Raw genomic sequence first — 16,524 nt, 5'->3', positions numbered from 1 at the left:
AACTTTTTATGTTGATCATCAAAATAAAAATCTTTAAGTCAAAATCTACTGCTGAAATCCATTATAAATAACATTAATGTTAATTAATTTAATGATACTTTATAACTATCGTGATTTATAAGTCATTCTCAAAGATTTATTCAGATTCAATTAAGATATTTCAATTTGAATTTTGCTTTTGTTTCTTGCTTTTTTTATGTTGTATCGTGCTATAGAAAAAGATTGTGATTGAAATCTAAACTTAAATCTTTATAATATCCTGAAACATTGATAGGAAACGATACAAAGTATAACTTTCTCAATATTTATTTTGTCGAAACTATAGTTTTAATATTGCTATCACAGATTTAATAAAGCACAATAATATAATATTCCACCAATACAAAGTATCTTTCATTTTATATGGCATGATAAAAAATATTTATCATGCTATATAAAATTGATTCATAGAAATGAAACTTTAGAATTGTTTAAAGAAATTTAATATCATCCCTTTCAATCATGAGAAATTTCTACATAGAAAAATTCGNTTATTCGCTTTATTGGATCTTGCTCTTCTTTCACAATATCCAGACTGGAAGCCATAAACTGATAACCCTCTAAATTCATTATAAGTGGTTTTATTTTTTGTAATTTAACTTCGAATTTTTTAATGTGGACTGCAATTTTGCAAAAGTAGGTTTTAATGTTGATTTGACGTCAAATTCTGAAGGAAAATCTTGTTAGTTTCAGAATTAAAATAAGTGTATATTTGTTAAATTTCGGTGCTGTTTCTTTCGGTAAACTTTTCCTAAACGATAAAGTGATCTGATCCACATTTATACCTTCAACTCAATTTCTGAAGGGTGGAGAGACCCACCAGTAACCGAGTGGATAAAACCATTGAATACTGGTTTGCTGGAACACTAGTTAGTGGAACACTAGTCGTTGGTTCGCGCCTCGCCTGTTGGTGAGACTCGAACCAACTAAATAGGGATAATTTTCTCTTAGAAAGTCCTCCCGGATGGCATTTCCCTTTATCTTATCTTCCATGTGGCAAGTGCCTTATATAAGTAAACCAAAAGTTTGAGTGCAAGTTGTCATTTTCCTTTTTAAATACCTAAATAAAATCTTTACCGTAAAATTAAAATAACATAAAGTGAATCACAGTAAATTCAACACTTTACATAATTTAAAAACACTGAAAAAAATAAAAATAATAAATTATGATATATTTAAAGCTGTAATAAGGTTTCTTAAAATTAAAATTTTTGTGTAGTTTAAAAGTATTTAATGATTTACTTAAGTAAGTTTAAAAATCTTGCATATCTAATATTTAAAAATGCCTTATAAAATAAAGAAAATTCTTTGATCATAGAATTATTATAAAACTTTCGATTAAAGCTCTTCATTTTAAAAGTAATTTGCATCATAAGCAAAAATTAAATTCTGCTGATATCAGCATTTCTCAATAAATTATTAATTATGAAAGAATGCGTTAATAGAAATAAGATACTCTTTTTAAAATTTATGTTAATAAAGCTAATTCTTGATATCAGTAAAGGAATGACGAAGGGACATTAATTATCATCCTAGACTTTACGTTAAAGACCTGTATTGACTCATAAAACTATATAGACCTATATATATTGCAGACCTGGTTTATTACTCAGTCATTACTCTTAGCAAACGAGTGAATTTGAAACTAATTAGAGTATCTCGCTCTGGCACATTTGTTTATGTGGATTTACATGAAATCGAGAGCTTACTAATAACGATAAAATATATCCAATCTAATCATTTATATCATCGTCATTTACGGCGTAAACAATCTCTCGTAAATACTAGTCTGGCCTACTCCTAATAAATCTTCATGCTCTAATATCTAATTAAGTTGTATAATATATTGATAATGCGTGTTACAATAATAAGTGATAAATAACATTTATTTGTATGGATAACTGTAAAATATTTACAATAAAAAATTTAATTTAAAATGTCTAATTATAATTCTTATTCATATTTTTTACACTTTTTTATTTATCTTATTTTTGATAATAACTATTATTGTATTCTTTCTGAAAAGTTCTATATTTATGTCTCACGAGACAAATTAATGTCTCTAAAGTTGAATTAACTTATAAAAATAAATTGTAACGAGCAATTAAGAGTAAGGAAGGACAGACAGACGGATGACAGAGGGAATGTATAGACCCGCAATTTGAAAACTGCATCCCTGTATTTTATAAATTACTTTATTCTTATATTACTAGAATTACTATAAATAATTATAAATTATTAGAATAGTTTATTCTATTCTTAGGAATTGTGGTATTTCTTTAATATTGTTTCTATAGGTATTGATTCTTCTGTATGTTAAAAGAAATTAAAACTCATGCAACTTTAAAAAATGAAAGATCAAGAATCATAGATTTAAGGACTTTAAAAATTGTAATATTGTTCTGACCTATTTTAAGAAAATTCTTAGAAATTGTAATAATGTTTGTGACCTTTCCAAAACCTTGCTTTATTAATACAACTGAGGAGACCAAATACAACTCGAAATACAAATTACAGCAGAATGGAACGTAGAAAATGTACTAAAGATGCAAAATAAAAAAAGATTTTACAAAACAAATGGTTTTATAAGAAGAGAACTCTTGTTAAGAGAATAAATAAATCTATAGAAATAATAATTTTTAAAACATTGTAAATTGAATATCCTTTAACTAACTAAGAGATAATAAAAAAAAACTAGAAAAACTTATCTAATTTTCATTTTATAAAAATACTTAAGTTATTTATAAACTATTTCTATAAATATTTTCATTCTCGTAACACGATTGCATTTAAAAATAAATGACTAAATTAACAAAGAGTGCGTAAATTTCCCGGCAACATTTAAAATTGCATGTGGTGCCATCTCTTATATTTGATTTTAAAATTTTTTTATATTATTAATTATTATAAAATGGCAAAAAGCTTAATTTTGAGGATAGAGGAGAGTTTTATAAAAAAAAAAGAAAGAAAATATATACTGTATATATAAATGCTAATAACGAGTAAAATCTTCATTAAGACCGACTCTACTCGAAATATGACCTCCATCTTCCCACCTCCTCGATCTTTAACCATCAAAATTTAATAGCATCAATTCCACTAATATATAAACCACCCTGCAAAATTTCAAAAATTTTCGACAAAATGCACGGGAGTTATTAAGCTTTAAATTGACTGAACAAAATTGTGTCCCCACAGAAATACACACTAACATTCATACATACAGAAAAACCCAAATTTTTGCATTTTTTGGCGTTTCAAAGCGCCCTGAGTTCATGAAAAAATCTTAAGGGAGTCATTTTTTGACGTATCGCCATACTTTCTCTTTTTCCCTCTGTTTCAGTACAGTATAAGAGCACAGTATAAGAGCCGGGAAAGAAATAAAAATGAGTGACAAATTCATTAGGAATGAAGTGAGAAAAGTGGATAGAATTAATTTAAATTGTGTTCAATTATATTAATAAATTATATTACATATTATTGTTCGAAGAAATAAATATAACTACGATACAAAGAATAATTTAATAAGTTATATAATTAACATGCAAAACACGAATTTTTTTTATAATGAATAAAGTGATTGAGCTGATTATTTATTTACTTTTAAGCGCTTCTTTTATTAAAATTTAATTTACAGTTTCTAAAATAAATATTTGTTTTTCCGAACACAATATTAAAATTAGATTTCGTTGCAACATCGATGTATTTTTATTATATTCTCTCCAGATTTTATTTATCTAAACATAATTAGTTTCTAATTATGGAAGTATTAATACTTTCAACCAATAAATATTTTGTAATATAATATAATTAAGTTTTACATAAATTATTTTTGCAATAATTTAAGCTGTCCATCTTAATTCAGATGAAGAAATAATCATTTTATTATTTTTATTAATGCAATTTTCCATGAAAATTGGATTCAGATGTGATTTTTTACGCAACGATTAAATTTTGAATTAATTAATTAATTAATTAAAATATATGCTCTTGATTTTAGTAGTCTTGCTCCTGTTCATCATACTTTTTCTAGCACCAACAGAGTCATACCAGTCACCTATCTAACTCCATTCTGAAAAAAATTTGAATTGAAATCATGTGACTTCCAGTCCAGACCAGAAATTCTTTTATAGCTAATAGGGACTTTCGATACTTATGTTTTCCATTTCCTGTCTTGGTTTTCATCTATCTAATCCAATTCTCGATATTTAGGTAGGACAGACATACATACGAACGCCAGTTGGTATTTACAGATTTGCAATTTGAAAATTGTAACCCAATAAACTACAATCGATATACGTTATGCTACAGTTACATTGGACTGTGTTAAAAATAATAATGGTATGTTTTTAATGCCTTAGTATTCACATCTGCAATGTATCATTATCACATTACTTTCTTTCTGTAAACATTGATGATATTTAAATGAAACATTTTTCTCTGCTTAATTATAATGATTATAAAAAAAATTAAGATGATTTTCTATTATTATTTAAATTTCAATTCCTTTAAGTTTAATAATTCTAAAATTTGACAAACGAAGTCATTCTTCTTTTATAAGAATTCTAACGATCCAATTAAAAAATAAAACAAAAAGAAAGTTATTGGAATTGATGTGTTACAAAAGAAATTTAAGTAATTAATAGATTCTTATTGGAAGAAATAAAATAAAAGAATTCCTCGAATTTACGATCGAATTTACATTTTATAAGAGATTTCTCGGAAGGATATAATTATCAAATTCTAGCATGATCGCCTCTCGTGACAACTAACTTTGTCATAATGCAGAAAAGACAATAAAGATAATACCTCATTCAGAGGATCCTCACTTAAGTAGACTCTAAAGATTTAACAGATTTAACAAATTTGATAGTTTGTGTCGTGAAATCATCTAGAAATGGAAAATGACCAAGAAAAATCATTAAAATCATTTAGTATATAAATAAATTAGAAGATTTAATGGTAGTTTATCTTATTATTGATAGAAAATTCCACAAAACAAATGAAAACAGATAAGATAAATGATATTGTTCACTTATAATTATTTTAAAAATTAAGTAAATAAACATTTTTAATTATTCATTATTTGTTATTTAGGATCGTCGAAACGGTTAAGCAGTCAGCCTACTTTTTCTATAAAAATGTTCTGGGGGGACCCGGGATGGTATACGGAAGTTGAAAAACCGAAAAAGTTTTTATGGGTGGTCTTACTAGGTATGTCTGGCTCTGTTCCTCAACACCTTGTCTTACCTTTGTGGGAATGGCTGAATCCACAATGGGTATGAGAAATGTTAAAATAAATAAATAAATAATTTTAATATATCTTAAAAATTTTAATAAACGCTTTTATTGATCACGTATTTCAAGATTAGGAATGTGGGATGGTGGAGTACAGTTATCTCTCCCATATACATTACTACAGTTCATTTACGCACACAAATCATGATTAAATTTTTCATTTGGTTACGTTTATCTGATTTCGAGGAGGATGGAGGCAATGGACCACCCTCTAAAAACACCATTAAAATGCATTGTCATATACTCAAAGTTTCAACCTTCTATCTTAATTAGAAGTGTATAAATTTTGAGTTGCAAGATTAATAAAAGACTATTTTATATTATCAAATTATATTTGCTTATGTTTTTTTTTTACATAAATTTTAGTTTTTTCCCTTCTATCGACCTATTTTAATCTAACTTCATAACATGTTTGGGATTGCACTTGCATTCATTTCCAATATTCTTGAAAATAAAAGTTTTATTCTCATGCTAAACAGGTTGAAAGAATGGTGTAAATTATTCAAAATTAAGAGATTACAATACTTTCGTGGATTTTTATGTTCTTATCTCTAAAAATTGAAATTAAAAAATGACACAGACTTAAAAATAAAAGATAAGTCAATGCTGTATATGTTTTTTACAATAAGAAATTTCTATGTGGATTTTCTATTGACATATGTGAAAAATTTTCATTAGTTACAGTAAAAGAATATACAAAAGAATAAGAAATAAAAAAAAATCCACGTTTGTTATAGTAACGATTATCGAATGACAGTTAAAATGACATAGACATTGGTCAACAGACGTTCTATTATTCCTTTGGGATTATGACATGTCTACTCGAATTAAGCCGTCTGTCATATATTGTATGTAATCTTAGAGTACATGACAAACTTCGTTTTCTGATAACAGAAAGTTTTCATCATGATAATTGAATAATATTTATGACGTGAAATGAAATAACTAGTGTTTTTATGTAGCCTACAATCGAACCTCCAATAACGGAACCTCTAAACAGCGGCCATTTTTTTCTTCCTAAACCAAAATGCACACAGAATAACCAACAAACAATGGTTCCCACCACTAAAAGTCCTATTTTTAATCTCTACTTTATGTAAATATAAGAAATATTTTATTATTATAAATTAGATTATGACCTATTTTATTATTTTATTTTCTACTTTAAAAATAAATAAATATATATTTATTTATTTTTAAATTATTATTATATATATGTTTAAATTAATTATATTATTTGTCGTTTTAAAATTATTATTCTCAATGAAAAAGAATATTTAAAAATATAAAATAATAACGAATATTTTATATAAGTGCAGAGAATGTTACAAAAACAATAAAAACAAAAATTTCTATTTATAAAACTAAATTAAACATTAACTTAAAAATAATATTTACATCGATCAATTTATATTTATGCTATAAAACAATTTATATTTACGCTATAAAACAATGATAAATTAGCATATAAGTGTATAACAATCAATGTTTAAATCTTAAAATACATAAAAATTTTGTGAGAAAAACAGAGATCCAGACGAAAATTGATGTATGGTCTGGGGTGGAATCGAAACTTGTCTTTCCTAGAATATTAAATAATCGATATATTCGAAATTTTATTTAAATTTGTGAGTTCTATTAGGTATTATTGATAAAAATAAAAACATTTAACGATTTAAAACGGTTTCTTTTAGATTCGAAGAAAAACAGAATTTTGGAACTTTAATTTATTTCATTCGTTTGATTTGCTAAGATGAAAATACAAGGATGAACATAAGAATGCACTGTCTACTTGATGAAAACAGAGGCTTAAAATAATATAATATTGTTGAAATTTAAATCATGTTGTCACCAGGTAAAGCTGTGCAACTCTTTTGTTTTCTCATATATGTACAGTATATATATATATATATAGCCCCTTTTGTCTGGGAATCTCCCTTTTGTTATACTTAGAACAGCATCTCTGAATGTCGGGTAGACTCAGTTATGTAGATTTAACTTGTTTACTGAGTTATTAAACAAATATAAATGCTTTAAATTATGCTATAAATATTCGATAGGCACAAAATTTACAATTGTTGAAGAAAATTAGTCTAAATGAAAAAGTATACACAGCATTCTCATTTTATCAGATCTTGGACAATTGAACAAACGAAAATATAATTCAAGTGTTGTTATTTGTTTTGATATTATTTGAGAAACCGCTTAATATTATTACATCGGTTTTACATATTAATATCAAACATATTTATTTAATACTCGAGACGAAAATTAATAGAAATACAGTAGAGCGTCGTTTATCCGAAAGCTGGTTATCCGAAACGTCCGTTATCCGAAAGCATTCCAGTCGGCAAATTTAAATTTTTGCTAGTGCTGTGGCGTTGCAATCTTCGGATATTTCTCGAGCTACTCAAATATTTTACGTTTTTGATACTAAATTAACATCTGAAGTATAATTTTTTATTGTTTTTATATTTTTCAATAAATTTAGTTTGTTTGTACAAAATAAAAAAATAATTTTTAACGATACAATAGTCTTCGTTAGGCTTAACATCGACGAAAATTCAACGCGAAGCGACACGCAACAGAGAGAAATTTCAACATGGGATAAATTAATATATTTTTTCGTACATGGTTCGTTATCCGAAAAATAAGTTATCCGAACCACCCCAGTCCCCAATTGATTCGGATAAACGACGCTCTACTGTACATCTGTTTATTATCACATAAAAATCTTTCACTGGACATTAGAAATATGTTCAAAAATCACAATTACTTTCAAAATTTTAAGCAAATGACTTCAATTTTTACATAATTTCAATTTTTGTTCTTGGAACTTTTTATGTTGATCATCAAAATAAAAATCTTTAAGTCAAAATCTACTGCTGAAATCCATTATAAATAACATTAATGTTAATTAATTTAATGATACTTTATAACTATCGTGATTTATAAGTCATTCTCAAAGATTTATTCAGATTCAATTAAGATATTTCAATTTGAATTTTGCTTTTGTTTCTTGCTTTTTTTATGTTGTATCGTGCTATAGAAAAAGATTGTGATTGAAATCTAAACTTAAATCTTTATAATATCCTGAAACATTGATAGGAAACGATACAAAGTATAACTTTCTCAATATTTATTTTGTCGAAACTATAGTTTTAATATTGCTATCACAGATTTAATAAAGCACAATAATATAATATTCCACCAATACAAAGTATCTTTCATTTTATATGGCATGATAAAAAATATTTATCATGCTATATAAAATTGATTCATAGAAATGAAACTTTAGAATTGTTTAAAGAAATTTAATATCATCCCTTTCAATCATGAGAAATTTCTACATAGAAAAATTCGTAAAAAAAATAATTAGAACATAAATTTAAAAAGATTATGAACTAAAATATATGAATTAATCTAAAATATGTAACATTTTATTAACGTTATGGTTTATTATGAAAATACTTAATACAGACAATTTAAATAAATTATAAAATATATAAATTTCTTATTTATAATTATATAAAATACATCTGTGTAATAAAAATAATTTAGGCATTCGATATTATAGTTTAAAATATTCTGGTAAACTTACTTAAATTAACTATAGAAATTCGTAATTTTTATTAAATTTTAGAAATGTTTCCATAGATTAAAGAATTTAGTAATTGTAACATGAAAAAATTTAAGTAAAATTTATTTTAATATTTACTTAAACAATACGAAAATTAATTCCTAAACCCATAAAAAAATTCCCAAAATTATTAGTCTCACTTCATGTTTTGCTATGAGCATTATGAAGAGCATTGTCTAAAGACTCCTGATCATTATGCTTATATTTCTTTGGGATGCGATTTTAAAATCGCAGACCTATAAATTCCCACTGGCTTCTGTCTCTTTGTCCTTCCATAACGTAGAGAACGGAATTAGATAGATGACTGGCATTATTCCACTGTTATGAAGAAAAGTATGATGTACAGGGGCATGACATTAGTAAACTCGAGAGCATATACAGGGTGTCCCAGAAGTCTTTCCCTGATTACAAACATGCAGAAGGCAGAAAATAAGACACATATGTTTTATCTTGAATTATAGGTAACATATTCAAATTTTTGTGTGTACATACATACTCATTAATAAATTTCGATGTGTGCTCCTTTCATTGCTAAAAGGATATCCAGGCGATATTCCAATTCCACCCATGTGTTGGTCAACATATCGTGAGGGATGGATGTTATGACGTCAGTAATTCTGCGCCATAATGCTGCGATGTCGTTCACTAATGTTTGGTAAACCTCGTCCTTGACATAACCCCAAAGGAAGACATCCAGTGGTGTTATATCCGGTGATCGCGGAGGCCAGTTGATGAGACCACCACGCGCGATCCATCTTCCCAGAAATGCTGTATCCAAACAGGCACGAACATCTAACCCCCCCCAATAAGGAGGCGCACCATCTTGTTGGAAAATTAAGTCCGGAATGTCCTGAATTTGTGGCACAACAAATAACTGCAACATATCAAGATAGGTATTGGCTGTGATTGTTCTGTAACAAAGTAATAACAGTGAGTATGTACGTACACACAAAACTTGAATATGTTACCTGCAATTCAAGATAAAAAATATGTGTCTATATGTCACATTTTCTGCCTTCTGCATGTTTGTAATTAGGGAAAGACTTATGGGACACCCTGTATTTTAAATAAATTAAACATATGATTAAAAATTACAGCTCAGCATTGTGAGGAGGATGTCCCAATACTTTTTGCATGTTTTATTTAAAAATGTGTAAATAAAGTAATTAGAAAACATTGTCATAATATCAAAAGCTTTATGATATCTATAAAAGCCGATAGATACAACATCGTAAATTGGCGTGATCGGTAATTACTGCAATACACGATAGTTGTTTCTACTCACGGTGTCAAAGACATATCAAAGTTTTGTTTTGTATAAAATTGAGGGAATAAAATTAATTAACTTTTAATTAAATAAATATTTATATATCAAAATATTCGATCTTATATCAAAGAAATGAAAATGATAGTATGGTATTTAGTGCAGCGTTTTAAAAACAATATCAACGTTAAAAGTATTAGGCATAAAACTTATGTATATTACTTATGTATATTACATTGTTTAATATTCTAAAAATATTTAATATTCTTGATTTTTATTTCCTCAAATATTTTACTTTTGGGAAACAATCAAAGAAATTGCTCAAAACTTTTAAGTCGTGTAAAATTCTTATATTAATTGCGTGGTATATTTTTACTTTCATCTTCAGCGATATTTATTTTATATGTTTATATATATATATATATGTGTATATGTGTGTATTTGTATATATGTGTATATGGTTATATGTGTATATTTATTTTATATAGTTCTTTATAAAATTCTTCCAAGCATTTTTCTTGTTGTCGTTCTTAATATTAATTATTACTTTGTAAAATCGCTTTTGATTAATGACTATCATCTTATCATATTTGCAATAAATGATCCAAGAAATTTGATACATTTTCCAGAAAACAAAAGGGAAATATTGATGAATATTTGTTTAGAATTTTAAAAGAAGTTTTTTAACGTTCCTTAGTACTGTATATTCTTAACTAATGAGAAATAAAATCTTTATTTTTAAATTAAAATTATTAAAATTTTTATATTTAAGACGATTATGAAATGAAATTCTAATTTTTCTAACTATATTTTAATTATGTTTTTGTGCTGAAAAGTAACGTAAATTAAGTATAATATTACAGTGATTTTAATGCAGTTGTAAGTATTAAAAAGTAAACCTTTAGGTATATAAATTTATACATATATTTATAAATAATTTTTGAGTCAAGAGATTTTATACAGTTTTATACGGAACAAATTATATATTTCGCCAACAGTTCAAATGCCTACTTTTTGGAAAGAAAATCAGCAGCTGAATATAATTTTAAAATGAGAAAAGATTGAATATTGCTCGTATATTAGAAAATTTATCTTTATTTTCAAAAACAAATTTTAAAATTCCTATATTAATGAGTTCAAACAACTATGAAGGAATGTTGCATCTCTCGAAGAACCGAAAAAATAGTAAGCTTAAACATTAATATTAAATCAATTCATAATAAATATTTGCTACTATTAAAATATTTAATTAAGCATTCGATTGCTTATAAAGGATTATCGTAAAATGCATTAAAGATTAGAAATTCTAAATGAGATTATTTGAATAGTTAACAGAATGCTGCACCGAATGATAATATGAGCTTATTCCTAATGTTTAAATCTCATTAATATAAGTGAAATTATTAATTTTGAATAATAATGGAATTTTGATTACTTTAAAATTTCTGTAATATATATTTGATTTTACTTTTATAGAAAAACAAAAATAAATTCATTAAACCTGAAAACTATTTGAAGCAGATTAAATGAACAATCGAAAAATGAAAACCTATAATCTACCAGAACATTACAAATATTATCTAAACTGCATTTTAATTAGAATTAATACTTTAATTTAATGATTACACAATTAATTTTTTGGTATTAACATATTAGATGCAAACATTTTGCTGTTTTCTAGATTATTTTAAAACTCTTTGCTATAATTTAAATAAAAATAGGTATCGTCTAAATAAAATAAAAATTAATTTTAATAATGACTTTTAAACTCGTTAACATACAAAAGAATAAATATTTTACAAGAAAATGCAGTGTAAACAATTGTTAGTAAGCAATACAATTTTATGAGAAAAGAAAATTTTATTTCATGAAACTTTTCTGGAATTCAATACTTAGAAATTCTTCGATTACATGTAGTTACTTATTCAATGAAAGATCAGATGTTAAGAAATATCCTGAAAAAAAAAAATATATATATATATATATACTGTATAATACATTTTTAAAATGATGACAATACAGAAAAGTCTGTATTGAAGATTTTCGCAAACATATTGGCAAAATATTTCAAAACTTTTAAAGAATATTTTTAGAATATATATATTTTTTTTTAATTTAAAATTTTATTTTTAGAAGTTTTTGTATATAAATTTATTCCAATATCGTTATTTATAAATGCTATTAATTAATTGTATGTGAGGGATGTTTTAGGATTTTACCCACGTGCAATGTTTTAACTTTTATGATTTTATTATTGCATTAAATTTTTATAAGTTTTTCCTAAAAATTTTCACCATCGGACTCGCGTTACTACGAGTAAATACTACGAGTCATGAATTTTTGTTGACATTCATTATTATTCTTATCATATTTATGGAGGGGAGTGTCTCGACTGTCGAAGGTGTTGGCGCGATAATCTCAGGAGAAGAGTTGATACAACATATTGTGATAATGATTCACTTTTGGAGGGAAATATTACCTCAATTTAAGCGGAAGTATAACAAATATTCTTCTTGGCTGGTAATAGTATACCTATTACTTATTTCTGGTATAGAACCTAATCCAGGACCTCTGCCTAGATCTCCTCAACGTGGCGGCCACACAGATATGCAAAAGAAGGGGCGTGGGAGGCCNACCCTTTCAATAACAATTATATACTATCTAATATGTCGTTTACAGTCAAGAAGTTTTTCATTCAACTAAGATTAAATAGCAATATGATTTTAATTAATAATAGAATATATGAAATTTCCAAAAGTAATTGCCCAAGATGTCAGGAATTATTTACAAAATATCACGTTTTCTGCGAATGTAAAACAGGCTACGATCTAAGAATTAAAATGGATTTGAAACAATTAAATTTCATCACAGAAGAAAATCAAATGTATTGTTTCTTCCAGGGTGCAAATATTGCTATGATTTATAAATTATATAATTATATAAAAACCTTTTGTAATCAATCCTAAAAGGATAAATGAAATTGAATTGACCTGACATTGTATATAGTAATACTAACTGATACACATTGGAATGTATAATCGTGACTATGATCAATGTCCATTCTATGTTATAACTCCCTGTAATAACAGGCTTTTGCCTAATATGACTAATAAATGAATTATTATTATTATTATTATTATCATATTTATTTTCATATTAAGTAAATTTTATTTTTTTAAATTTAAATTTGAAGTAATATTTCGATGTACAGATTTGAAGGTAATATTTTAAAATTGGACTAGAAGTTATTTTGATTGAATATTTCAATAATCTAATTCTGTAGTATCTTTGCAATGTAATCTTGATCAAATCATGTTTTTTCTTCGTATATTTTATTATTCATGGATGTGTATCGATGCAAGTAAATAAAATTATTTATATATTCTATGTCTATATTGTTCAATTATTTCAAATTATTAATTTATTATAGGCCTATATATTATTTATTAATTAATATTTATTAGTTATTTTTAAAATATTTATATAAACTTAAGTAGATTTCTTATCCAAAGTTTTAAAGAAAATTTAAGAATCCCGAAGTTTTAGTTTAGCAAATAATATCAGAATTATAGGTTATTAATTCATTTTATTGAGCTGAAATACCATTAACTCTATACCAAATAACACATAATATCACACATTAAAACAAAACATTTTATTATAAAAACAAACTAGTCCAGATTCAGAAATAAAGTAATTTACTTTGAACAGTTATTTCAGCGATATATTGATATATTTTTCACATTCCGATATTGTAATGTTAGAATAACTGAAATTATAAATCATTAATATATAGTCGACCCCCTATAACGTACGTTCCTATAACGACAATTCCTATAACGTAGCGAAAAAATTGTAGCAACTTTCGTATAACGTACCTCCTATAACGTCGTTTCGCGACAAGATTGATAGAGTCTGGACCAATAGTGGATGAGCAGCCGAACTACTTTCCTCCGACCCTGCGCCACGCTACGGAGCGGCTAAATTGAGTTTGCTATCGTCTGTTTAGTATTATATATAAATTATATATAAATTAGGTACTGTACATATAATTATATATTAATTATATATAAATTAGGTACTGTATATATAATTATATATTAACTTAATTTATTGTAACTTTATTATAATTATATATATGCTTTCTGCCGCCTGGCAACACGCTACGGAGATTTTAGGCTAGTAAGTTGAGTTTATTATCGTCTGCACAGTATGTAAATTAGGTACCGTAAGTCTAATACAGCACTAATTTTATACATTTCTTGTGAAAGAAACACTTCTTATTCAACGTCCATAAAAATTATTTATATTAATGATGTCTCCAAAGGTCAAGTTATTTTTCCGCCAAAAATTCGTTATCAGAAATTGCGGCCGTCGTTTCGCGTGCTGTTCCGCGATGAAAACCAGCTTTAAGCAACGGCGTAGTCGAACGGTGTAAGTAATCCTACAATTTTTTGTTTATAGCATAGTTTATACAGATTATTCCCAAAAAATTATACGTATTTTGGAAATGTTGAGTGGAATTAGTCTAGAATCGGTTAATTTTATAGTAGAAAACCTTTCGTACAGCCTTAGTCCGTAAAATTCCCACCTATCGGGCTGCGATTGGCTCACGTATTTAATCATTCCTACAACGTAATTTTCGGTTAGCGTGGAACGTATCTAAGCGTTATAGGGGGGTCTACTGTATTCTTTATATTTCATATTATTTAATTACAGAACTTTTGTGAAACCCTTGATTATAATTTCTTATTAATCATAATACTTGTCTCTGCATAATACAATATCTTTAATTTTAAAAGTTTCCGATAAAGATCCATGAAGTCAAATTGGTGCCATGGATAGTGTGCCTGCCTACATCGAAACCATGATATCTTGCAGATATGGAGGAAGATGAACAACTATCAATAGAAACAGCATGTCACAGTTCAGCACCAGCAGAAGAGACAAATTTTTGGGGTCTCGCGCCTCTTCTCATTGCAACAACATCAGGACAGCAACAATGTGCGAGCCCAAGATTCTTTCCAGTCTAAGATCATGAACGAGCTTCGGTAAACAAGAAAAAACTTCCACCAAAAGTCTAATGGCAAAAGAAAATCATTACCAAAAATATCTGAGAAGGGTGCACCGTCCTATCAACCAGAAAAACGAAGACAAGTGGATATAATGGATTTGAGTAATATTGAGTGAAGAAAATTGTATAGTGAGGGAGAAAATTGGGTATAGTGTAAATTTTAGTTTCATGTTTCATGTGTTTAACATAAATAATAATCTGTACTTTGTAGATACGTCCTCGCTCCGGTAACGATTCTAATAATTTTGATAACTGAAATCCGTTTGTCCCAATTCAATTGTCTTTATGCCTCAACGTTGGGAGCATAAAGACTTCTTGCATTAGTGTCAATAAGTGTTTCTAATATCAATGAAATAAATTACCTTCAATAATTACTTAAACTGTCATATGAAAGTCTTTACTTTTATACGTTTTACGTAACAATTTTCCCAATATAATTGTTATTATTTAGCTATTTGTTCTTCGTATGCCCGTTTATCACAATTGTACGATATTTCTTATTTTCATAGAATAATCGCCAAAATAATAAACTTCAGTTATTTTTGGGCGATCTTGCACATGTTCTAAATTAAAACTTTTGTGAACAATAAACACTAATGCATTGGAATATTAACAAACATTTTTCTCTCCCCTGCCTAAAATAAGTTTCACAATTTATCGTCACAGAAAAATATTTACAATGCTCAATCTACTAAACAGATTGTGTTCAATAATATATTCGTGATTTTAATAAGAATAGATATAATAATAGTAAAAACGATTTTCCTATCTAAATAAATTTCTGTGTTAGATTCCTTTCCTAAGTAGATGCAATCCTCTTGTTATCTGCCACTTCAGTAGACACTTAATTGCTCTTTGTAGACCTAAAGTATGTGATTCCTTGAATACAAAAATATAACTTGTACTTTCTTGAATACAAATTTTTAGAAATTCGAAATAATTTCTTCGGATTTCTTTAGAATTTCTAACTCGTTTGATGTATAAACTAAATCTTATACCGTTGAGACATAAAAATTTGTTTTATTGACAAAATGTAGAGAACAGAATTTTTATTTTAGAAGAAACATCAAACATTTTTTTTAAATTTACAAAATATCATTATTTTTTCTTTATAGAGATAGACGATCATTTGTAATTAGTAGATTTCAATAAATTCGATTTTTGAAGATATATTTTCTTACAAAATCGAGTTTATTCTAAAAATATCGT

At 26.6% G+C, this 16,524-nt stretch overlaps 1 protein-coding gene across 1 annotated transcript; it reads right to left on the bottom strand.

The window, feature by feature from the left end:
• Positions 1 to 9,476: 9,476 nt before the first annotated feature.
• Positions 9,477 to 9,860, bottom strand: LOC111622568. Its single transcript, XM_023364981.1, has one exon. The coding sequence runs from the start codon at positions 9,858 to 9,860 to the stop codon at positions 9,477 to 9,479; it is 384 nt and encodes a 127-aa protein (XP_023220749.1).
• Between the last annotated feature and the right edge of the window lie 6,664 nt (positions 9,861 to 16,524).

Source organism: Centruroides sculpturatus, unplaced genomic scaffold (assembly GCF_000671375.1).
Source record: "Centruroides sculpturatus isolate CEXI.00-Female unplaced genomic scaffold, Cexi_2.0 scaffold23, whole genome shotgun sequence".
Classification (NCBI taxonomy): domain Eukaryota; kingdom Metazoa; phylum Arthropoda; class Arachnida; order Scorpiones; family Buthidae; genus Centruroides; species Centruroides sculpturatus.
The sequence above is the reverse complement of the archived record's forward strand: the minus strand, read 5'-3'. Positions and strand labels throughout refer to the sequence as shown.

Coding starts and splice junctions, on each gene's coding strand:
- LOC111622568 (XM_023364981.1), bottom strand. CDS start 9,860: ATGTTGCAGTTATTTGTTGTGCCACAAATTCAGGACATTCCGGACTTA.